This window comes from Coffea arabica, chromosome 10c (genome assembly GCF_036785885.1).
Source record: "Coffea arabica cultivar ET-39 chromosome 10c, Coffea Arabica ET-39 HiFi, whole genome shotgun sequence".
Classification (NCBI taxonomy): domain Eukaryota; kingdom Viridiplantae; phylum Streptophyta; class Magnoliopsida; order Gentianales; family Rubiaceae; genus Coffea; species Coffea arabica.
Window position 1 is genome coordinate 11,590,740 of NC_092329.1, and position 22,929 is coordinate 11,613,668.

At 36.0% G+C, this 22,929-nt stretch overlaps 3 protein-coding genes and 1 non-coding gene across 4 annotated transcripts; 3 read left to right on the forward strand and 1 right to left on the reverse strand.

The window, feature by feature from the left end:
• The first annotated feature begins 1,093 nt into the window (after positions 1 to 1,093).
• On the forward strand, positions 1,094 to 2,739 carry LOC113713899 (protein NRT1/ PTR FAMILY 5.10-like). Its single transcript, XM_027237701.2, has 2 exons — positions 1,094 to 1,362; positions 1,867 to 2,739. The coding sequence occupies exons 1-2, from the start codon at positions 1,094 to 1,096 to the stop codon at positions 2,696 to 2,698; spliced, it is 1,101 nt and encodes a 366-aa protein (XP_027093502.1). The 3' UTR covers positions 2,699 to 2,739.
• Positions 2,740 to 5,040: 2,301 nt separating this feature from the next.
• LOC140003918 (protein WHAT'S THIS FACTOR 9, mitochondrial-like) lies at positions 5,041 to 6,570 on the forward strand. The gene has a single exon (XM_072069500.1). The coding sequence runs from the start codon at positions 5,112 to 5,114 to the stop codon at positions 6,561 to 6,563; it is 1,452 nt and encodes a 483-aa protein (XP_071925601.1). The 5' UTR covers positions 5,041 to 5,111; the 3' UTR covers positions 6,564 to 6,570.
• Positions 6,571 to 6,572: 2 nt separating this feature from the next.
• LOC113713602 (uncharacterized) lies at positions 6,573 to 10,689 on the forward strand. Its single transcript, XR_011822498.1, has 2 exons — positions 6,573 to 9,824; positions 9,942 to 10,689. It is a non-coding gene; the product is annotated as an uncharacterized protein (transcript).
• A 5,992-nt stretch (positions 10,690 to 16,681) lies between these two features.
• Positions 16,682 to 19,454, reverse strand: LOC113715140 (patellin-3-like). Its single transcript, XM_027239349.2, has 4 exons — positions 17,944 to 19,454; positions 17,661 to 17,785; positions 17,405 to 17,546; positions 16,682 to 17,302 (listed from the first exon to the last, which is right to left on the reverse strand). Exons 1-4 carry the CDS (start codon positions 19,285 to 19,287, stop codon positions 17,051 to 17,053), a joined length of 1,863 nt encoding a protein of 620 aa, XP_027095150.1. The 5' UTR covers positions 19,288 to 19,454; the 3' UTR covers positions 16,682 to 17,050.
• Between the last annotated feature and the right edge of the window lie 3,475 nt (positions 19,455 to 22,929).

Consider the following 22,929-nt stretch of genomic DNA (forward strand, 5'->3'; position numbering starts at 1 on the left):
AGAATACATGTCTTATGTTGCGTATCACCCTTTTGTTGAGTATTAATGGGGTGATTACATGACTTGAATTGAATCCCATTTGCTGTGTATTGTTTGGGGTAAATACTTTGTTGTATACTTTGTTGAGAGATATCATCTATTGAGAGATTAGATATCTCAGGGTTTGGTTCCAGTTTGGTTCCAACGATTGATAAACTATTCGAACCAGCCGGGGCTTGGTCGAAGATAGTTCCATGCTAATCTTGGGATTTAATTCTTTGTTAAAGTTTTGATTAAACCTAAGTGATTTTGTTTCGCTCGAGCTACTGTGTGCTGTTGACTGGCCAGCGGGGGTTGATAAGGTGAACGGGAAAAGTTAAGTGGAGTCTACGGTCTATGAGTATTTTGGTTAACAAAGTGTCAATAGGCGTTCAAGTTCGGGGAATTGAATTAGTTTTGAAACCACCCGTATCCTACCATTGTAATGTTACATTGCTATCTATTGATGTGAAATATCTTGATTACATATTTATTTGGATGTGATTTTACGTTTTTACCCCTGATTATTCACTAAACATATAGCTTACCTCATTCCATTTGTTTTCCTTAGCAGGGGGTACAAGCGAGGCGTAAGACTTGTACAGAGTAGTCTAGTTTTGAAATTTTGACTTGTACTCGCACTAGTACCCGACTAGGGTTGATTGGACTTGGATTGTAAATGCGTTAATGTATTTGGGCGTGTATAAGCCTTGTAACTGGATTTGAGCATCAATGTATATATTAAGTTTGAACTTGTGGTGTTATTTATTTTCCATGGATGTAAGTTATTTTCTGGAGATACGAGTGAGTGAGTCCTGACGAGAATTGGGCAAACGGTCCACTAAACCTTGGAATATGCCCTAGGGTGAGGTAGAGCCGTCACAGAACCAAGAATGAAGCAGGGCCTGAATCACCTGATATGTATATCAAAGGTTTGTTTTTTGGATCGCTCGCACTGGCGAAAGGTTATAACACCTTTCTTCAAGCCTTTGGAGCCAATCAATTTGATGAAAAACATACGGAAGAGAGCAAAGCCAAGAGCTCATTCTTCAACTAGTCGATTTGTGTCGGGGCCATGGGTGCAATAGCTACACATTTAATCTTACCTTACATTCATGACAACATAAATTGGGGCATTGGTTTTGGGATTCCATGTCTGCCCATGATAGTCGGGCTTATCCTGTTTTTACTGGGAAACAAAACGTATCGATTTCCTGCCACAATAGGTGATAAAGAGGTAGAAATCCATTGTGGGCAGAATGACAAGGGATTCAAGAAAAGCATCAGTGCTTTGTACATTGTAGCTCCCTCATCAAGCAGCGAAGAAAGCTCTCTGGATGACGAGTAAGGATTTTTTTTTTTTTGTCTGATTAAAAGTTGATCTCATAGATTTATTCTCTTCAACATATGAAGCAGTCATCTGATTTGAGCTCAAATCCAAAACAACACATCGAAAAAAAAATCAAATTCCCTTATTGTAAATCTATTTTCAAATCTGATGCATTGAGCCCAATTATCAACCAATGATTGTATCATCCATCTCACTGAAAAAAAGTCACTCATAACTTTGGCACACAAAACAATTCTTGTTTAGAAATACACCTTTCGAGACAAAAAAAGAATAATCAAAATTTTGAGCCGATTGGCAGTAAATTCCCTTTAAAACCAAGGATTAAACTTTTAACTTGCATTAGATTGTTGCTTCATAGTCAGATCCTAGTTCCAAATTCAGGCAACCCCTTCACGTATTCCTTTGATGCTGTCTTGTGGTACTCATTGCATATGGTCAGTGCTTGCCAATATCCATGTTTTCTGATCATCCTTGCTAATGTGGCATTTTCTAAACAGGTTTCTCAAGGATGATTCGCCTTCTGCAGGTGATGATTTGACAAACATTAATGAAACCTCTAGTAAGATTAAAGAAGTAAAAGAAGTTTTAAGGCTGTTTCCAATATGGGTAACTTGTTTAACATATACAATTGGACATGCTCAATCCAGCACATTATTTATCAAGCAAGCAACAACACTTGACAGATCAATAGAGCAAAGTTACAGTATACCAGCTGCAACACTTTGGATTATCATCTCCCTTTCTATAGTGTTCTGTAGCATAATTTATGATCGAATTTTCGTCCCAATTGCGAGAAGGATAACAAGATATCCCTTCGGGATAAAAATGCTTCAGAGAATAGGAATTGGCATGGCAATATCTATCCTGAACATGGTCATTGCTGCTGTGATTGAGAAGAAAAGACTCAAAACTACTCGAGATTTTGGTCTCCTCGACATTCCTAATGCAATAGTTCCCATAAGCTTTTGGTGGTTGGCGCCTCAATATTTATTATCTGGGCTAGCTAATGTGTTGATTAAAGTAGGAATGCAGGAATTCTTCTATGATCAGGTGCCTACAGAATTAAGATGTTCAGGCCTCTCTTTTTCCTATGGGGCCATAGGCATAGGCGATTTCCTGAGCAGCTTTCTGGTCTCTCTGATTGACAAAATTACAAGCCAAGGGGGTAGAGAAAGTTGGTTCTCAGATAACTTAAATCAAGCACATGTTGATTACTTCTATTGGCTGCTTGCTAGAATAGGTGTTGTGGGTTTAATTCCATTTGTTTGTTTAGCAAAATCTTACATTTATAGGGAACCAAATAATATCAAAAACGATTCTGATGTATAGATTTACATGTACTGATTAAAGTAGGAATGCTGAATATTTTCTATGATCAGGGGCCTACTTAATTAAGATGTTTCGGCCCTCTTTTTCCTATGGTAACATAGTCATAGGGGACTTCTTTAGCGGTATTCTTGTCTCTACGATTGATAGTGCTGCAAGTCATGAGGGTAGTGAAAGTTTTTTTTTTTTATTAAATAGGGTAGGGATGGGATTTAAGAAACGGATAGGAGAAAAGGACAATTTGAATCCAAGACATAAATAGAGCACATCTTGACCACTTCTATTGGCTACTTGCTGGAATAGCTAATGATCGAAGAGGCCTTGATCTAATGGGTAAAATTCAGGGTTAAAGGAATTATAGACTTTAATCATCGCCCATTCCTCGTTTTTTAAAATCCTCCCTCCCCTTGCTAAAAAAATCTATCAACTATATTAAAAGTATTAATATGATTTGGTAATTTAGTAATTTAATTTTCACTTTCCAATAATACCCTTGTCATAAATAATTAGGATTACCGTACCGTACAGTCCGTACGTGTTGAAATCCAATACCCTCTAACATTAGCATGGGCATTTGTATACTATTGAAGATGACGTTTTATGTTAGGAAAAGAATTTTATGGAACTAAACTTCCTTATAAAATAAAGTTAGATATGGAATACAGTTACTTTAATATGTTAAATGGAAAAATCATTTAAAACGCCCCTTACATTTCACCAAACAAATTTTTTCGCCCTTTACTTTTAAAATATTAATTTTATATCACTTACAAATTTGATCCTAACCTAAGTTTTTAACAACCTTTTAACTTGAAATCACTGCATGACCCACTTGAAGTCTTTTTTACATAGAAAAAGGTCAGATACTACATTTTTGGAAACAAAATGAATATGAAATGAGTTTAATCCCACTTTTTTAAGGAAAAATAAATAAAGTTTGAGTCAGATTCTACCTTTTTAGAGGCAAATATAAACATGAATTGGCTCCTTTTTTTAAACAACAAATGAGATTTAATCTTGTTATTCTTAAGAAAAGACAATGTACGGGTCACGTGATGGATTCAGCCTAAAAGGTGGTCGAAAATCTAAGTTGAAACCAAATTTTATTGACTTGATGTTGTGTATGACGTAAAGTTATTATTTTAAAGGTAAAAGATGAAAAAAATTGATTTGACAAAATGTGAAGGATATTTTGAATGATTTTCCCATGTTGAATTCTACAAATCAAAGTAACAATATAAGATTATATAAACTAAATCAACAAGAGTATACATGTAGTTTCATTATAAGCTAAAGTTAAAAAAAATACACAATAAATAAAAGTACTGATTTGAAATTCACTCTATTGAGGTTGATGAATTTAGATGTGAATCAAAAGAATTCAACTCAAACCCTATCTATTGACATGCCTACATCCATTTGAATCCGCATATTCTAATTCATTTATGTCATATGTATAAGCTCAAATGTGCATATATGAGAGTATGTACACATGTGAGTGATTATATTTTTTATATATGGTTAATTTCATATATCTCCTACAAAATTAATTAATATAGAATCTATGGCCATTAATCGATACTTAATCACAAAGTTTCCAACATTTACACACTTTATATGAATATGAATTTTCTTATTCCCTTTTTCAAGATTTTTCATATAAGGAGAGTTATTTTTCTTTTTTTATTTTTGATGTAAACAACAAGGGATTGTCAAAATTTGCAACAAGGGATTATCCTAAGTGTGGTAAAATTACAAAATTTGCAACAATTAGAGGGAATAAAAGAAGTGCAAGTCACACAAGCAAAAAAAAAAAAAAAAAAAAAAGAGAGAGAGAGAGAGATAGAGAGAAACAAATAGGATAGAAACATCTAAATTTTAGTCGTGCCTACTCTTCAACCTACAATTTAGAGAAAAGGAGAAAGTTCCAATATGTAAGAAGTGAAGAAAGTGAAATAAAGGTAATGCATGTGATTAGCCTTAAGTAAATGAAATTTTCGTGAACTTGAATGTGATTCTGGAGGACTCAGCAGAGGACTAGTCAGTTGCCAATGTAGCCGGATACCCCACCGAAGGAAAAAAAAAAAAAAGAATGTGACTCTGGATCTTCTTGGTCTCATCAAAAGGTATTTTAGTATTTTTGTTTCGCTGAAGTACAAAAATTGACTTGAAATTTGGCCATGTCATAATGGTGTAAATTTAGAGGGGGCAAAGTGCCTATTTTCTGGGTTGATGGGGAAAAAGTGAACCAACCAACAAGAGTCAGGGGGCAAAGTGAATATAACCAAAACAAAAATTGGAAAAAAAAAAAAAGAAGATATTTCATTCTCCCATAGTCCCCTTAATTAATTAGTAGAAGATCTGAGATGCTAAAATCCCGCTAAAACCTTCCAACGCCGATAGCCGCCACAGTAAGATGCATTTCCTCCTCCGTCGCCTTCGACATTCCGACCACAACCACCACCAGTTGCAGCTTCGATGCCTCTACGACGCGGCGGCTTCTGTGAAATGCGTCCGTGACAGGGGACTCGACCACGCAGTCGATAGAGAAAGAAACCTTAAGCCAGTGCTGAACCTAAAAAATCTCATAAAATCAGAGCCTTCAAAGTCTCTCCCGCTGTCGCTGATATCTCAATCCAGAGATTCTCTTAAAATTCCAATTCGTCCCATTGAATTCATTCGAAAATTCCCTTCAATTTTTGAAGAATTTCTCCCTGGTGGCATTGGCATTCAACCACACGTCAAGCTGACCCCGGAAGTGCTGAATTACGACAAGGAAGAAGAAATTATCTACCAAAGTGTAAACTACAGGCAAGATGTTGCTAACCGTCTTTTAAAGCTTTTGATGATTCGTAGAATTAACAGCATTCCACTAAGTATCATTGATGGGCTGAGGTGGGAACTGGGTTTGCCTCAAGATTATGTAAAAACTGTTGTTCCGGAATTTCCCGATTATTTTAGAGTGATAGATGATGCAAATGGAGAGTTTTTGGAGTTAGTTTGTTGGAGCAATGAGCTTGCGGTTTCAGCCTTGGAAAAGGGGAAGGAGCCAATTGAGTTTACTTTCAAGTATTCCAATGGTTTTGAGATGGATAAGAAATATAAAAAGTGGGTGGATGAGTGGCGAAAGTTGCCATACATCTCACCTTATGAAAATGCCCTGCATCTTGCGCCAAAAAGTGATGACTCCGACAAGTGGGCTGTCGCGGTTTTACATGAGATTCTTAATCTTTTTCTTGGAAGTAAAGGAGAGAGGGAGAGTGTACTTAGCTTAGGCGAGTGGTTGGGGCTCAGGTCGAGGTTTAAGAGGGCATTGTTACAACATCCGGGGATATTCTACGTGTCAAGTAAGATTGGAACTCATACGGTGGTTTTGAAGGAGGCTTATAAAAGGGGCATGTTGATTAAGAAGGTTCCTTTGATGGACATGAGGTACAAGTATGTTCAATTGATGAACTTGGTGAAGGAGGATAAAAGATCGAAGAGTGTAGAGCAAAAGAAGAGTCGTGATCTGAAGGGAGATCAAGGGGAAGAAGCATTGGAAGATGATAAAAGTGGTGAGGAAGAAGATGAGGAAATGCATGATTTGTCTGATGAGGAGAGTGATGATGAATATGAAGAAAGAATGAATTCAAAAAATAGGGGAAACTTATCAGGGAAAAGATATAAAGAGAAGAAGTCTCCAAGAATTGTGTGGGGAAGATCACCTGGAAGAAACTCATCCCAAAATGCAGGCAAAAGTAAAACTAAATTTCATCTAAGAACAGAGATTCAAGATTGTAAAAGTGCTTGTGGTGGATCACTGGAGAGATTTAATGTTCCAAGAAGAAAGAATAAGTCTGTTTCAAGGGAAAGGGCTTCTACGTAAGGGGGGGGGGGGGGGGGGGGGGGGTTCAATGATGGACGGAATCCTCCAGAAAAGTAGGTTTCTCTTTGCTTCATAAAGACCTTATGATTTCATAAAGCTATAATATATTCCTTTCTGCTGTAACATTATGTAACAGAGTCTTTACCTATTAATTTATTTCTCTGATGAATCCATGAACTAGTTACGTTTCAGCTTTTTTGTGTTCAGTTCGTTGCAAGGTTTTCCTAAGCCAAATATTGTGCCAGTAATATTGATCTTTTATTATTTGTGTGCTGAGGATATGCTTCTAGGCATAAAATTCCCTTCTTCATTATCTCCTGTTTTATCATGTAGGCCTTTATGGTACCACTTAAATTATGGTGCAATGCTCTTGCTTCACAGTATTTTGAATTATTTAATTACCTTGCAAGAGAATATGCATTCTTATGGCTTAAGTGTTCAAGAAAATCTTGAAATTCTCAAATGAGCATATGCATGTCTTAACATTCAATGCCTGGTTCAAGATGCCTTATTATTGAAGATGATAATTTGTTTCCTCAAGCATTAAGTATAGTACCACAGGACCATGAATACGAGTTCTCTTCCTCAAGTAGTAAATATAGTAAATAATGTTCTTACAGCAATGTATTTCATCTTTTATTCCAAATCCACCTCAACCGTAATTCCGCCAAACTATATTGCTTATCTGGTTCAGAAACTTATGGTTTCTTCATGTCTCCTTCCTCCACTCGTTGCCTGTCTTCTATTGCTCTAGCTGCTCTTCAATTTTGACAATCTAAACTAGTTGATCTTCTGCTCATCAGCTAAGACACTTCAGCTTTGAAAAAGGTAAAGGAATGGATCTCTTTTGGCCTGCGCTGAATCCAAAGGATGCTCCGTGCAAGCGGAAAACCTTTTCCTTTGTATTCCTGTTTAATTGTTTTATGCTCTAGCTATCGTTGATTCTTTAGCTTTTCTAGGCAGGCCTGTATAGTCTACGAAATCTTTTGCTAATGGCAATTTGTATTCTCAAAAGTGAGTTTCTTCGCCACCCTGCATGGTTAGTGCAAGTGTTGTGAATGTTCAAGAAATATGAGGTTTGATTCTGAATTATTTCACTTTAGTTGTAATCAGAAATGTAGTTTCAGGTTTCCATACCTATCATGCTTGGTCCATCTAATAGAGGATGACCATTACAGACCTGTTTGATGATACTTTTCTAGTATAAACAGGATGATAGTGTGGGCTTGGGGTTGGGAAGCCCGATGTGCGCTCTTTTTGCTGACTCTTAGATCATTTGTGATTTGATTTTTTTTTGTCCATCTCAACTACTTTTGTTAGATTAAGTACTTCGATATGTGTGTTTATGTATATTAGAGATGGAGATGGGACATGTATAGTTTTACTTCTTCTTTTCCCCTTAGCCTGCTATTGCTTTCACTATTTTGACTCAAGAAGTGGGAATCTGAAACTAGTCTAGAGAGTAATCATGCCCTTAATTGGTTCTTTCTGGTTGGTGCTTTTTTTTTTTTTTAACTTTTCTTTTGTGCTTCTTGTAGTTCTGTTTCTCCTTTAATCTTTTCTCTTCTTTTTTCTTTTTGGGTCCTTTAACTTTCTTTACGTTATAACTATTTACTGGTATAGGATATGTTGGTTATATATTTTGACATACTATTCAGTGTTTATTTCTATTCAAGAGGTGATGCTCCTTTGCGTGAATATCCATTGCTCTTTTATCTAAATGTTCTCTCTCTCTGGGGATGGAACTGGGGTTTTGAGGTAATTTCCTCAATTTTGCTACTTGAATTCATGAGTTGTTAACTCTGAGAGAATGTTATAATACCAACTTGTACTTTCTATTCGGATAAATCCGCCTCTTATTAAAGAAATGATGAGCTGGGATCTATTCTTTATCAAACTTTTAGGTACCTTTTAAGATTGGTATCATAGTACTGCTTAAAGGATGCACTAATTTTCCATTAATATAGAAAAATAGTTTTGAGCAGCTGCATGAAGTGAAAATTCCAGAAAGTGGAAGATTTGATATGCTGTACGTTCCTGCCATGAAAAAATACTGTAGTAGTACTACACCTACACTAACCGAGCATGAAAGATACCGATCTCCATCCACCTTGTAATCAACATAACCATGGAGTGCATTGTTGTGGATCTCCAGAAGTGGAGTGTGCTCCAGAATTTTGCCTCTGCTCATCTCAGGGGAGGTGATGCCCATATGGAATGAAATCAAGAAGAGCATTAGGAATATAATGACATCTTAGTCTTTTGTAATTAGGTTGAGTACATGAGCTGCTGTTTGGTACTATAAATAAAACGGAAATGGGGCCTTAATAATCACAATGAGGCATCACTACTCACTCTTGCTTAAAAGTTCAAACTTCTTAAAATAAGCTTAGTCACTTTGAGTCTGTAACCAAGTCTGCAATGCCAAGACTTCTAAGAAGCCATGGTGGTTAGTCATCATCTTAAGGTAACATGAACATGCAAAAGCATGCCCATGTATGGTTACTAATTGCCCAGGTGCGCAGAATTAACAGCATGAATATAATAATATAATGGTGTCCTAACCTTAACCGTGGCTGTTGAATTTTTAGATTTCTTCGTGGATCAGGAACATAGTTTGTTCTTGGTTAGTGTTTGCCACATGAATCATGAGTTTGTTTTGTCTTTTCTAGTCTTTCTCATGAATCAGGGGTTGTGGAAAATAAGAACATCAGAGAGATCACTTGGTAAAAAATCTCTCTGCTTTCCTATCTATGGTGAAGCCATCTATTACCTATAAGCTTTTCAATACATCATATTACTATTTTATGGTAATGGATAGCCAAATGTTCAGTTGCATCCCCTTTGTGCACGGGTTTAGCACTATCCTCATAGGGCATTTTTAAGTTTGAAAGATAAATAGGATACAAGCGGAGGACATTTGCCAACTTCTTCATCGTTTCGTCGTCCTTTGTCACCGGCTGATGTGTGCTGCGCATGACTTCTTTTATTTTATTTTGTTTTATTTTTCGGTCTTTTCACCCTTGTTTCTTTCACTTCTCTCGCTGGTCTCCCATGACCGGTGATTTTTTATTATTATTTTGTTTTTCAAAATCTCACTTCTATTCTCCATATCCTAAATATTTCTATGATTTGTTTCTCTTATAATACCGCCTCTTCTTCCCTCCCCTGAATAAAGAGAAGGGAAGCTACAAGAGCGCAAAGTAGAAGAAGTGAAATTCAGAGGATGAATACCGTGCTCTTTCAGATTACTACCATCAGGTCTCTCTTTATATCTATTTTTGGCTTTTTTCACAAGATTTGCCCTGCTCAACATGGAATTTTCTTTATAATTCTTTTCTCTGAATTGTATTTTTTGCATGCTTTCTCTCAAAATAGGGATGGCCATGGAAGAACATCATCAAGAACTGTTGTGTGTGGGCTTCTCTTTCTCTTATCTCATCAATCGGGTTTTCTTTTATAGTGGTCTCCAATTGTGTTTTGGTTATTTTTTCGTTATTTCTTATCTTAGATTTAACCCTTTTGGTTTCCCTTTATTTCGTCCTGCATAAAATGTTTAGCATATATTCAGGGGTTTTGGTAATCTTGATATGATATTAATGATGCAGGTAGCTTAGTCCAAACTTTAGGAAAGGTGGATTGTCATCAGGAGAAGAACTGCTTTTATATTAGGTATAGGGATGCTCTTCAGAAACTTTAGGCAAGGCGAAATGTTGCAGCAAGCTTCACATTTCTGGATAAACTTCAAGACCAAATTATAGGTATTGAGCTATGTGCACCATATCCGGATATTGGGCCTGCATATATTCTTGTTACTCGAGGAGAATTGTTGCAATGAACTTGGTTTCATACCCTACACTTGGCATTTAACTGTACGAATAAAATTGTGACTCCATAACATTAATATACTCGTATGGCTGATATCATGCCACAACTGTTGACTTAGTAACCTAAGTGGTCGCAAGGTTCATGAATTTGGCTGGGGAAGAGATCCACCCAGAAATCTTCGCAATATGAATCACTCCACTAATTTTTGTATCAGGTCCCAAAAATGCAAGTTTGATCACATCGACCATTGCAAATAACTGAAATATAATCTTGGATGCTACAAGATGTTTAGAAGTTCTTTGATCTTTGAATTGGTTTGTGTACTTAGGAAAAAACTGCAATTAGGTTCATCATAATTAATTAACCCCAACCCCACCTTCATCTCCAACATAAAATATGTCAGTGGGCCTTTTGATTATTGAATCTGGATGGTACCAATACCATCTGCCAGTGGGGTTTTGGGGGAAGTACACTTAGATTTAGGTGCAGGTCGTACGATTGTTGTATTTTTTTAATGATTTGATATACATTTTACGTGACTTTGTTGTATTTCATTATTTGATGCACACTTAGGGTGCATTTGATGAAATTGAAGTCTGAAATCTGAAATTTAAAGTCTGAATCCATTAAGTAATTGAATTGTTAAATACAAAATTCGATACATTTGAATATATATCACATTAAGTGAGAAGTTTTTGAACTAAGTTTTGCTTAACAAATTCAGTGTCACTTAATTAATTCAGATGTTTTATTTTTTTTGTTATCAAACGCGCTTAAACATGTTAAGATATGAATCCACTAAATTTAAATATTGAATTGGATTATCAAATGAAAACTTAACATAGCTTTTGTTATATGCCAAGAAATATAATAAGGCTACGTAAATGAATATCAAATTAAGAAAGAAGTACAATAGCAGTATGAACGCACCTAAACCTAGCCATACCTGCCCCATCCCCCTTCCAATGTGAGCCAAAAAAGGTTGGGAATTTCGTAGTAATAATGAAGGGAACTAGAAAGTGGTGCTGATAATGGTTTAAACACATGCTTCATCAGCCATGATTGCCCTGTTGAGCTATAAGAGTGATGGCTCCAACTTTTCGTGTGGCCGAAATCCCCATGCAGTACTCAGCCCACGAGCGCATGCCCCAACAATGTTTGTAATCCATGTTACACCACTAATGTTCACCATTGGTTGTTAACCATATCCATCTTTTCACATTTGATTTTTTGTTCTTTCTCCCCAAAAAAAAAAAAAAAAATTAGACCCCATTTGAATTTGCTATTTTTAGAATTTTTTTTTTTAAAAAAAATGTACTGTAACAATTTGATGTATATATGTTAAAAGAGAATTAAAAAATATGTTAACGGAAAAAGTAAAAATTTTTTCTTAGAAAACTGCAATTCAGACAAGAATTGTTTTAGCACGTAGGCTTTTGCCCCTCCAGATTGAACATGTCACCACAGAAGCACGGTCTTTTTGTATATTATTTAGAAAAACAAATTGCTTAAAGTTGATAATTTGAGACAAATTATCAACCATTCACCAGAATTTCAATTTTACCCCTCTAATATGTTTAATTCACAGGTAAATGCGATTGTCATTTAAGTTGTTAAATCAACTTGTCTTGTTATGTACTTAAAACCTTTTGATCCCCGAATAAGCAAATATAGTGTAGACTAATTAACTGCCTTGTTAGGTGTGGAGCGCCTTAAAATACATAGTAAAATGGCATTTTTGGACACTCAAGATACTTATTAAGAAGGATTTAAAAAGTTTAGTGAACTTAAATAACATATATTATATGAGTAATACGCTCATTTACAAGAAATCGGTGAGCGTTTGGATAGAGCGTTATTTGAAATATTATAAAATAACTACTATTATATTTTTTACGATGTGACGTATGTGAGATAAAAAAAATATTTAAAAGATTAAAAAAATATGATTGAAAAACTTATTTGGAATGCAAGCACGAATATTTATTTCAGATAATGACTTATCCCATTAATGGTTTTATACAACTATATGACTACACCATATAGATACTTGTTCTCAAATCGACCATTTGACTCCCCATTTGTCAAAAAGACCAGAAATTTTGAAAGAACAATCTAGGCAGGGACCATTTTCAATTCCTTTCATTGCTCAATTCTCAAGCTGAAGACAAATTCTAACATCCCTACTTGAACAATACGTGGTGATTTCTTAGCTGCCTGCCCAAATGTGCCAAACTCGTACTGTCCCAAGCCTCTCAATTAATGAGCTCACCTGCATGTCCCCAATTATATATATATATATATATATATATATATATATATATATATATATATATATGGATTAATCTTTCCTACACTGATGACAGTTATATATATACATATAGATCATCATTTCCGATTATCTTTTTCAAGCATTCTTTTTACATAAAAAACACCAATAAATAAAAGTCTTTGTTGCCATATTGTCATTTCTTCTTGTCTTGCACATAATGGCCTCTTTTATCTTTTTTGCCTCTTTATTTTTTTTTTTCCATTTTCTTTCTCCCATTGGCATGTTCCCTCTTGCAATCTCTTAATTTGTGTGCTACATAAGTGAATTATTGGCCAGCATTTCTTCAATTTGTCAACCAAAAAAGTGCCTGTTCAAATTCTCTGTCTGTGCATTATTAATTGAGTTGAGTATGACATGTCATGATTTATTAATTAATTAAATGTTCCTTCTCTATGTCAACTTTATTGCATGCCAACCATAAACCACAAATTTGTACAAAGTCAGCCAATCTTCTTGTGAGTAATGTTCATCAAAGTCACATGTCATGACTAGCAAGTTGATCACATTTCCTTTCTTCCTTTTTTTATTCAAACAAATGACATAAGGTAAAGAAATAGGTTGAAGAAATACCAATTAAACTAACTAATATGGTTAATTAGGACTTTGGTGCTTGATGGAATGAATATGACAATTCGTGTAGCTTTGTTATTCCAAGAGTGCTTGTGTTTTTTTCTAATCATGACTAATTTTCTTGACAAGTTCATCATACAAAGCAAAGTGCACCAAGGCAAAGATTTTTAGATGGCACAAGGGTTGAAAAAAAAGTTGCGTGAAAGAATGGAAGTACAAATTGAAACTTTGTCCTAAAAATCCATTTTGGAACTTGTCAAGCAGCATACATGATGAGGTAAAGAACTAAGATTAGATTAAATTACACCATACATAATAGTGCTAGAACAGATTTATCTTGGACATCATTTGGATGAGTACATTGGAAGAATTCAAGTTTAAGTAAAATTCTCTCGTTTGGATTGTCATTTTCTAGATTCTTTGTAGAAAAATATATTATAATGACTTAACTTCTACGAAATAAAAAGCTATTTGACTAAATGGTTACGAAAAACATAAAAATTTTTCTACAAAAAACTTCAATCCGAACAGATATTTCCTAGAAGGAAGATAGAAGCTTGGGTGCAAGTAAAGATGCTCAGTCAATTATGATGTTACACTTGTTACAACCAAACTTCAAATACAGACTGAGCACCACACACCAAAAACTCTTTTGACTTTCATTTCATAGGTCATTCATTAATGCTGCGATGGATGTCTTAGAACAAACTTCTTTTACTTTTCCTCGGGAATTGACCATAATCTTCTCAAAGCAAAGATTTTATCCTCAAGTAAGAACACAAACCTTTTCTTTTTCCCCCTAGGCCTTGGCAATTGTCATGGGATTTGGGATACATTTTTGTTGTCGACATTTTCTCTCTCTTTTGGCATTTTTGTTTTACGAATTTTTGTCAATTTTATCTCTCTTTTAGCATTCTAACAGTTACACTTAACCCAAGAACAAGAAAAAAAAAGAAGGCAAGTGTAACACTAAGGACCTTGTGTAGGGTGGCAAGTGAAATTCTCAAAAACCCCATATAAGATTTGTGGAATTATCCCTAAAAATTGACAGGCAAAAGCATAGAGCCTAAAATTTTGACTTGAGGTGTCTTGAATCAGAGGACATGGTTGCTCGTTGGCAATTTGGTGGGCCTTCAAATTCAATATGATTATTATCTTTTTCTTTTTCTTTAATTTTTTTTCCTCACTACCCTTTCCTTCTCCACGGAATTACCGTCAGGAAAGATGCAAATTGAATCCCTTTTTCTTTAAGAGAGAGTCTAAATAAAAATTTAAAGCAGCTGATGATTATCACTCCAATATTTCACAAACAGAACCCAAGTATTAGAAAAAAAAAAAAGGGGGAACAGGCTAATTGTCTGTAGGAACATTTCTTGGAAGCATTATTGTATTAAACTTGCCATTCTGAAAATAGAAAGTTATTGCCTTGTTGGTTTCTTCTTCTTCTTCTTTCAAAATTTTGTATCCTGATATGCATAGGACAAAAATCTTTGTGAAGGGATTTGGTGCAGGAAGAGGAATAACTGATAACTTGTGGGGAGTGTCCAAGAAATTATTGCAGCAGGAACCTGTAAAACAGCAGACATCTTGGCATAATCAGTGGGAAGAAGATTTGAACATTTGAGCAAGATTCTTGGGATTATATTAAGAGGGATAAGGGGTTGTCTCCTGGCATTATTGGTGAGTGGGGACTCATCTAAACACAAATATTCTTTCAGCCACTTTTGATTATAGCAGTACTACTTGCAAGTTTGTAACTTGAGCTGTTTCATCCAAAGGATGAAGATGATGATTAGAGCAAGGAAGAAAAATGAATTGAAAATTCTTAGCAGTATATTGCTTTTTTACAAAGTTGGTGGAGAGAATGATTAGGGACCCAACTTTAGTACAAAATGGCCTAAAACATGAGATGTACCATAACATAACAAACAACCAAAGGCAATTTCTGAAAGACAGCTAAGAATCTAATAAGTTTACTGCAATGTTCAAAAAGACACAACTTGACATTAACAGAAGATCAGTTGCTTTCTCTTTTTTCACAAAGTGCTTTCACATCCTTTGCCCTACTCAAGCTTTTACCGCTGTTCTTAGCTCATTGCTCTTTTAAACATGTTTTGTTTAGTCTTTTTGGCAGAAAGAGGACTGACAGATGTTTTCCCTCACACTCTTTTTGTTTTCAAAGTGAACATTTTGAAACCCAAAAAGAGTAGTATTCTTTCTTCTTCCAATTGTTTGTCCATTCTGCCTTTCTCATATGTATCACTCTCCCTCCTTTTTTTCCGACTACCAACTTATTGTTTTTGGTTTTGTTCCTTCTCTAATCTAATCACATTTCAATTTTGTTTTTAGTGATTCTTCATTTGGCGTTGGACTACTTGAAAGAAAAAGGAGACACATACTAACTATCATTTTGACCAAAAGAATAAAGAGTGCGCTTGGAAAGAGGATTACTTTTTGCGTAGGTTTTTAAGGTTATATTAAAAAGATAGTTAAAAAAATAAAAAAAATATTTGAAAAACATGTTTACGATACATTTAATAGGAGTTAATAGGTCATGCTCCTCCGAAAACAACTCTTCAGCTCACGTAATTCAATTGAAAATTGAAAAAAAAAAAAAAAACTTTTTTGTGAAAATGTAAGTACCTAAACTAAGGGTGTGTTTGGATTGCTTGTTTCCGTCGAAAAATATTGTCATTTTCCGTGATCACATTTCCCTATCACCTTTTTCCCTCACATATATCAAATCGCTACAGTAATTTTTCCATGAAAAATGACGGAAAATGCAATCCAAACACACCCTAAAATTATCACTAATGAACCAGAAGAAATTGAACCACAAGGAAAACATAGAGTGATTAACTCAAGAAAAACATATAGCATTAACCAACGTATACTCCATCAAGGACCATTTAACACTAGTATCGCTTTCAGACACCAACGGTTCCAAACCGGTCTGCAAACTATTCCTAGAAGTGGATGAAAAGAAGAAAAAATAAAGCACAAGACATCAAAACCTTCTCTGAACCAAACCGACACAAGTAGTACTAAACCAAGTGGATGGACAGCGTACGTGGGCGTGGTCACCATGTTTGAATACAAAAGCAGGCCATGCACTTGATGGATTTTTTTTTTAACATGCAATTAATTCAGATGCCATTTGGATCATTCACAACAACACATATAGGACTAGAGGTCTTTTCGTTTTCCATAACGTAAGGCCGCATAGAAAAACACCAAATCCAAAGAAAGAATGAAATTTAAAAGCAAAAGGACAAACGTTGTAGTACTAAAGAAATGGAAATGTCTAACAGGCACCAAAATTGGCAAGTAGCATTTAACATCCATAGGAAGAAAAAGCCAGAGACGAAGCAAAATGTACACATTGTGGTTTACAGGAAGAAAGTATTGACAAAAATATTCATAAATAACAGCTGTCCGCATTGCACACTTTCAATCCCCTTTCAGTATGTATCTCTCTAACGCCTCTCCCCCAATTGTCTCACAAGATATTTAGAACAATCCAACCACAAAAGTTTAAAAAGAACCCAGAAAGAAAAAATCCAACAAATATGAATAATAACAAAATCCCAGAACTTTTGAACTCATTATCCAATGCTGCTATCAACCAAGAAAAGAAAAATGATTGTATGGATGAACTAAAAAAAAAAAAAGAACCCTCCTTGATCCCACTTATTATGCATTGCAATCTCCTTGTGAATTTGGTCCCAAACACCTCAAGAATTTGCAATGCCATTCCTCACTCTGACTTGATCTTGGACCTATAGAGAAGCTTCTTCTTCCTGGAAGTTTGATTATCAAATGTAAGCACAATCTTGCCTGGTTCCCCAATTTTATAGCTTCCACTGATCACTGGTTCATCTGTTGGTCCAGACTTTCTTGACTTCTGTACAATCACAGTGTAGCCACCCTCAGCACTCGGTACAAATTCAGCTCCATGAGTTACTTCCCATCCTACTACTCTTACCTCCCACACAAGAGTGCGGCCAGCCTGCGTATCCAACAATCCCAAGAAATCATTGGTTAAAAATCATTGCTTTATCATATCTACAATTAACCGAAAATGTTATAGAAGACAAGCACTAATTATTACCTCAGTAGCTGGGAATTCAACGGTTTGCTTAGATGATGGCTTGATAATTTCCTCTGTTGCAGCTTCAGCAATAGTAAATTCTTGTTCGCCTCCTCTGCTAAGACCACCATACTGTACAGGTACTTGTTCAGGTGCTATGTACCTGATATTTCACCAATCCAAAAAAAGTACGTGTTACATTGATATCAGGCATGTATTCAGAATTGGGAAAATTAATTAACCAAGCAGAGAGAAACGGGCAAAGATTGCTGCTTACTTGAATAGGGTCTCAGCAGTTTTGGAAGGACCGGCAAATACAAACTTGCTCTTGGTCCTTGTGGTCAAGAATGGACTGATCATCCTATTGTAGGCCACGTACCACCATGGAACATTGATGAACACCTACACAGAGATCACCAACATCATCCCACATGCGAATCAATTCCAAATTTAACAACCAACACTTGATTCATTAATATTAATAAATCAAATTATCAAACTCAATAACAACTCACAACAAATTTAGGATCTGAAGAACAAAGTCAAAAATGGATATGAACCTGTTTGGCAACAAATTCAGGATAATTGTCCTGCAACAATTGGAGGGCTTGATTGGTGGCCTGTCTCAACTCCTTCTTGAAGAGGAAGAGTCCAGGGGAATTCTTGAGATCATTGACTTGAACGATTGTGTTGATCCCATCAGGATGGAAGTCCAGCTTCCTGATACTCTTCTCCAAGAACTGAATTCGCCACCTCAGGAACTTAGAACGCTTGTCAGCATCAGCAAAAGCGTTCTGATACAATTCCTTATCCTGAAATTCGCCAAAAGCGTTGTAACAAACGGGGTGTCCTTCTTTATCCACTCCATGCATGTAAACAACCTTTTCCAGTCCACTCCCAACACCTTCTTCCTCCAACAGTCCCTCAATTCCAAATTCTTTTCGCCAGGCGACAACGCTTTTGAGCATGGAAAAAGCATCCTTGACCTTGAAGTCTCTTGCCCTGAGGAACTTGAGAAGGATCACGTCACTTCTCTCATCGGCCAAGAGAGGAATTCCCCATATGGATACTTCCTCCGGGCCCTTTGGTTCCTCCACGACTTCCTCTTTTGGTTCCTCCTTTGGCTGCTCCTCCACCTGAGCAGCTGCCTCAGGAGCGGGGGCAGCAGGCGGGGTGGTTTCTTCAACTATGGTTTCCTTGATTTCTTCAGTCTCAGCCTTTTCCTCCACCTTCGCAGCCACAACAGGGGCAGGCTGTGGCGCTGCTGATGGTGGTGTGATGACTTCCTTCTTTTCTTCAACAACGGGCTCGGCCTCAGGCTTTGGTGGTTCCTCCGATACAGGTGGAGTGACTTGAGCAGCAGGCGCCTCGGCTTCAGCTTCCTTCTTCTCTTCAGTTTTCGTTTCTTCAACACCTTCCTTCTTCTCCACCTCTTCAGTCGGTTTTACCTCCTCGGTGGCAGCCGCCGACGCCGCGGCTTCCGCCTCCGGTTCTGGCTTCTTCTCCTCCTCCGGTTCTGGCTTCTTCTCCTCCTCCTTAGCCGGAGCAGCAGGAGGCGGCGGAGGCGGGGCAGTGAATTCATGCTTGTCGAGCGCCTCCCGAATCAACTTTTTGAACTCATCAATAGCCTTCTTCTGCGGGTCAGGTAATTCTTCAACAACGTTGGTTTCTTCCTTAAATGAAGCAGATTCAGCAATCTTCTCCTCAGCCTTCTCAGCCTCAGCCTCGAGGGTCTCCACGGCAGCCTCTTCCGCCGGCTTCTCCATTGCCGCCTCCGACTTTGGAACCGGATCAGGCTCCGGTTGTGGGCCCACCATTGATTCCTTCTCAACAACAGCCTGAACATCGGATACCACCACCTCCGCTGGTGCCTCTGCTGCTGTAGTCTTTGTTTCCTCCGCCATGTCTAACAAGTTTCTTCAGTAAAAGGAAAAAAAAACACAATCAAAAACCCAAGTTTCTTCAGTAAGAGAGAATTTTCTGGAAAGCAAGGAAGTTGAGAGGGGAGAGGGAAGAGGGAAGAGAGGAGGGGTTGATGGGCTTGAATTTGGGAAGGATTTGAGGGGTTATCAGGTTATGGGAAATGGGGGGGAGGCTAAATATGAGAAGCGGGGACGGGACTAGGGGAGGGGGTTTAGAAGGGGAAACTAGTGTGTGAGTGTGTGAGAGAGAAAAAGGAAAGGGAACAGACTGTCACGAGGGGAAACGTCTGTCTTGACGGGAGAGGGGGAGGGGCCGAAGGGGGATTGCCAGCTCGTTACCACTCTTGTCGTGGGGTCCACACCACTCATGCCACCACTCTCCCCACTCTCTTAACCGTTGATATAGCTATGATTCATCATTCGTTCGTTCAGCTTACAAGTCTACAACTACAACTACGAAGGAGTAGGCAGCGGTTTTGCGTATAATTGTGGGTAAATTACACCAATAGTCCCTAGAGCTTTTTTAAATTAGGGCAAAAAAAGAATTGGGCAACCGTTAAACTATTTTCTGTGTCTGCATCGATCATTATATTATTTTTTGATTCAAAATGGCCACTGAAAAAATACTTTAGCGACCAAAAATGTACAAGCAAAATAGTTTAGTAGCCATAGGAGATTTTAGGTTTGGATTGAGAAGTGCAATAGACATATTTACCCTAAAAATTTGACATGTGATTTGCACTTTTTGGTTTGTTTTTAAATTAAGAACAAAATCAGATGAAATGATCATGGAAATGTTAATTAGTTAGTTGAGTAGTTGAATCGAGACGAAAAATAATTTGATAGTCAAAAGTAAAATTACGAAATAATTTAACAGCTGTCTGCCATGTTTTGCTCTTTGAATTATGTGCATAGACAAAAATTGTTTGGAATTTTTCAAAAATAATATTAAAGTATTTTTATTATGTAATGAGATAAAAAAAAAGATTGTTGGAAGGAAAAAAATTGATTATAAAAAAGTTATATAATGCAAGCAAAAGTTTTTTTTTCCAGATAATAACATATCCGAACAATTGAAATGTTTCTTATATTTGAAATTTTTTTGCTTTGTGGTTTTCTAAGCATAGCATTTTGATCCCAAGTTGTATTTCGGTTTATTTCTACCTCAAAAGGACATGGACACATACAAGAGAAAGATTTCAACTGATAAAAAAGGAAAAATGAGTTTTTTTGGCTTCATCTGTCATCGTAGTTCCTTCTTGCCCTTGAGGTGTTGGATGTGGTAGGGCTGCAAACAAATCGAGCCGCTCGCGAGCGGTTCGAGTCGAGCTCGAACTGGTTCGAGTCGAAATCGAGTTTGAATTCAAGTTCAAAATATTAAACTCGTTAGCTCGCGAGACAGTATATATATAATATTTTTTATTTTTTTATTTTAAGTATATATATATTTTTTATTTTTAAGTATATATATTTTTTATTTTAATAGTAAAATTACATATATATCCTTAATATTTTTATTATTTATTAAAAATATATTATTTTATTTATTTTTTAAAAATAAAATAATTATTTTTTAATTTTTTTCGATCTCGAGCTCGAAAATTGCCGGCTCGTCGAGTTCGAGTTTGGTAAAATTTAGTCGAAACTCGACTCGATTAGCCCAAAACTCGACTCGACTCGTCTCGTTTGCAGCCCTAGGATGTGGTGCGCGTTGTGTTTGAAATTGGTTATGGAGTTTGTGATTAAAATACAATGTTGTGAAAAATATATGTAGGACTAAAGTATCTCATTTCAAATATTGTGGGTTAAATTTGCAGAAGATGAAAATGTTAGGGACTATTATGAGAACTTTACATAATTGCGGTGTATATACGTGTACTGTATATGATAGAAAATAATTAATTAATTTTTTGTCAAAAATAATTAATTAATAATTGTGTAGAATCTTGTGAATTCTGTGATACATATCTGTCTCGACATCCATAAATGGATCTTTCGAATTTATCAAACTTATGCTTGCTATTTTTGGCTTGTAACGCTTAATTTGAATCTGTTTCAGTTCGAGGACGGCGGATAGAAAAGAGTTTTTCTTTTTGTTGGACAGAAATAGAGGTGACAATTTGTCCCAATTCCCGATGAACTATCCATGCCTAAAGAAACTTTGGACGGAATGGATATTATAATGTGATATTGGGTTTAAAATGAAACATATCTCAATTGTACCCATTAATTGATGGAAAATATTTGGATATTCATTGGATCCAAATATCTCCCCACCCATATTTGGCACCTCATTGATAGGAGCCTGTTTGTCCTATGCCTTTTGTTTTTTATTTTGAGCAGCCATCCATCACTAAGAGAATATCAAGGAGCTCATTTGGCGGGAGTCCGTAAAATTTAATCCGGATCCTACTAATTCAAAATGGAACTAATGGTGTATAAACAAGTACTTTGACACGACTTTCACTGAATACTTTGAGTTGTATCCAGAGTGAAACCCCTGATCAGAATCATGAAATAAAACAATGGAAATGTTGAGGTTGACAAAATTTCTAAATGGTAGATCTCAATAAATTTTTCTTCGATCATTTTCTTTGTATTTTAAATGTTCCAATATTGTACAAAGAAATCGAAGCAGCGTTCACATAGGCTTAACTTTCATCTAGGAATGCCAATTTCTCTTTGGGTAATCAAAGAGAAGGATCCCTTCTCGCTGTGAGCTTATCTTGTAATTTTCTATTCAATTTGCATAACTTTAATCAAATGTTTTATGTTATCGAATATCAAGGCAGCTGAGTAGTTGTCCTAAGAACTTTGCATAGAGTGTAAAATGAATTCATGAAAATATAAAATTCACAATAAGACTAAAAGAAATTGAATAAAAAAATATTAAAGTTATTTAAAAAATAAAAAATGAATCAAAAGAAAAAAAATATGTAGAAAATAGATTTGGGTATTGGGCGGAATCAACCTAAACCCCATCTAAAAGTGATCCCACCCAAGTTAGTTCAAAAACACATATGGGATAAGGTTGGATCCAAATTCATATGACTCGATTCCATTTCAAATCCAAACAAATCCCGCCCATTTTGCCACCTCTAGGCAGAAGGGACAAGACATATACCTCAATGAAGCAAAAATATTTTGCACGTTTTAAAGTCATTAGACTAACGTCTTCCCGGCTTGATAAGAAAAAAAAATTTAGCAATTTATCACTCTGAATCAATAATATACGTTCATTTTCAGCCGAAAATGAATATTCTACTAAGTAGAAAACAAATCCAAACTGTTGCGAAGCTTGATTCGAAGTTTTGCTTTCCCATTTAGTAAGATTTTAAAATTTAATTTCGAACTCAACTCGATCCTAAATTTAATAGGTTGGAGCTCGATATGTGCACGTTTATTTTATTTTGAATTTTTTCTGGATATAATACATAGATAAAGTATTAGTATATCAAATGAAAATAAAAAAAAAAAAGTTCTTTTGAGCCTTATTGAGTCAAATGTTTATGAGCTCAAATTTTGGGTCGATAATCTAATCCACTCTTAATAATTGTTTGAGCTCTGTTCAAGCTCATCATACTCTTAATCCCTTGCACTATTATTATGCAAAATTCTCTTATT

Excerpts from the sequence above, each read along its gene's own strand:
- LOC113713899 (XM_027237701.2), top strand. The coding sequence starts at position 1,094 with ATGGGTGCAATAGCTACACATTTAATCTTACCTTACATTCATGACAAC. Across the intron at positions 1,363-1,866 it reads GAAAGCTCTCTGGATGACGA|GTTTCTCAAGGATGATTCGC; the intron begins GTAAGGATTTTT and ends TTTTCTAAACAG.
- LOC140003918 (XM_072069500.1), top strand. The coding sequence starts at position 5,112 with ATGCATTTCCTCCTCCGTCGCCTTCGACATTCCGACCACAACCACCAC.
- LOC113715140 (XM_027239349.2), bottom strand. The coding sequence starts at position 19,287 with ATGGCGGAGGAAACAAAGACTACAGCAGCAGAGGCACCAGCGGAGGTG. Across the intron at positions 17,547-17,660 it reads ACTGCTGAGACCCTATTCAA|GTACATAGCACCTGAACAAG; the intron begins GTAAGCAGCAAT and ends GTGAAATATCAG. Across the intron at positions 17,303-17,404 it reads TTGAATTCCCAGCTACTGAG|GCTGGCCGCACTCTTGTGTG; the intron begins GTAATAATTAGT and ends TTGGATACGCAG.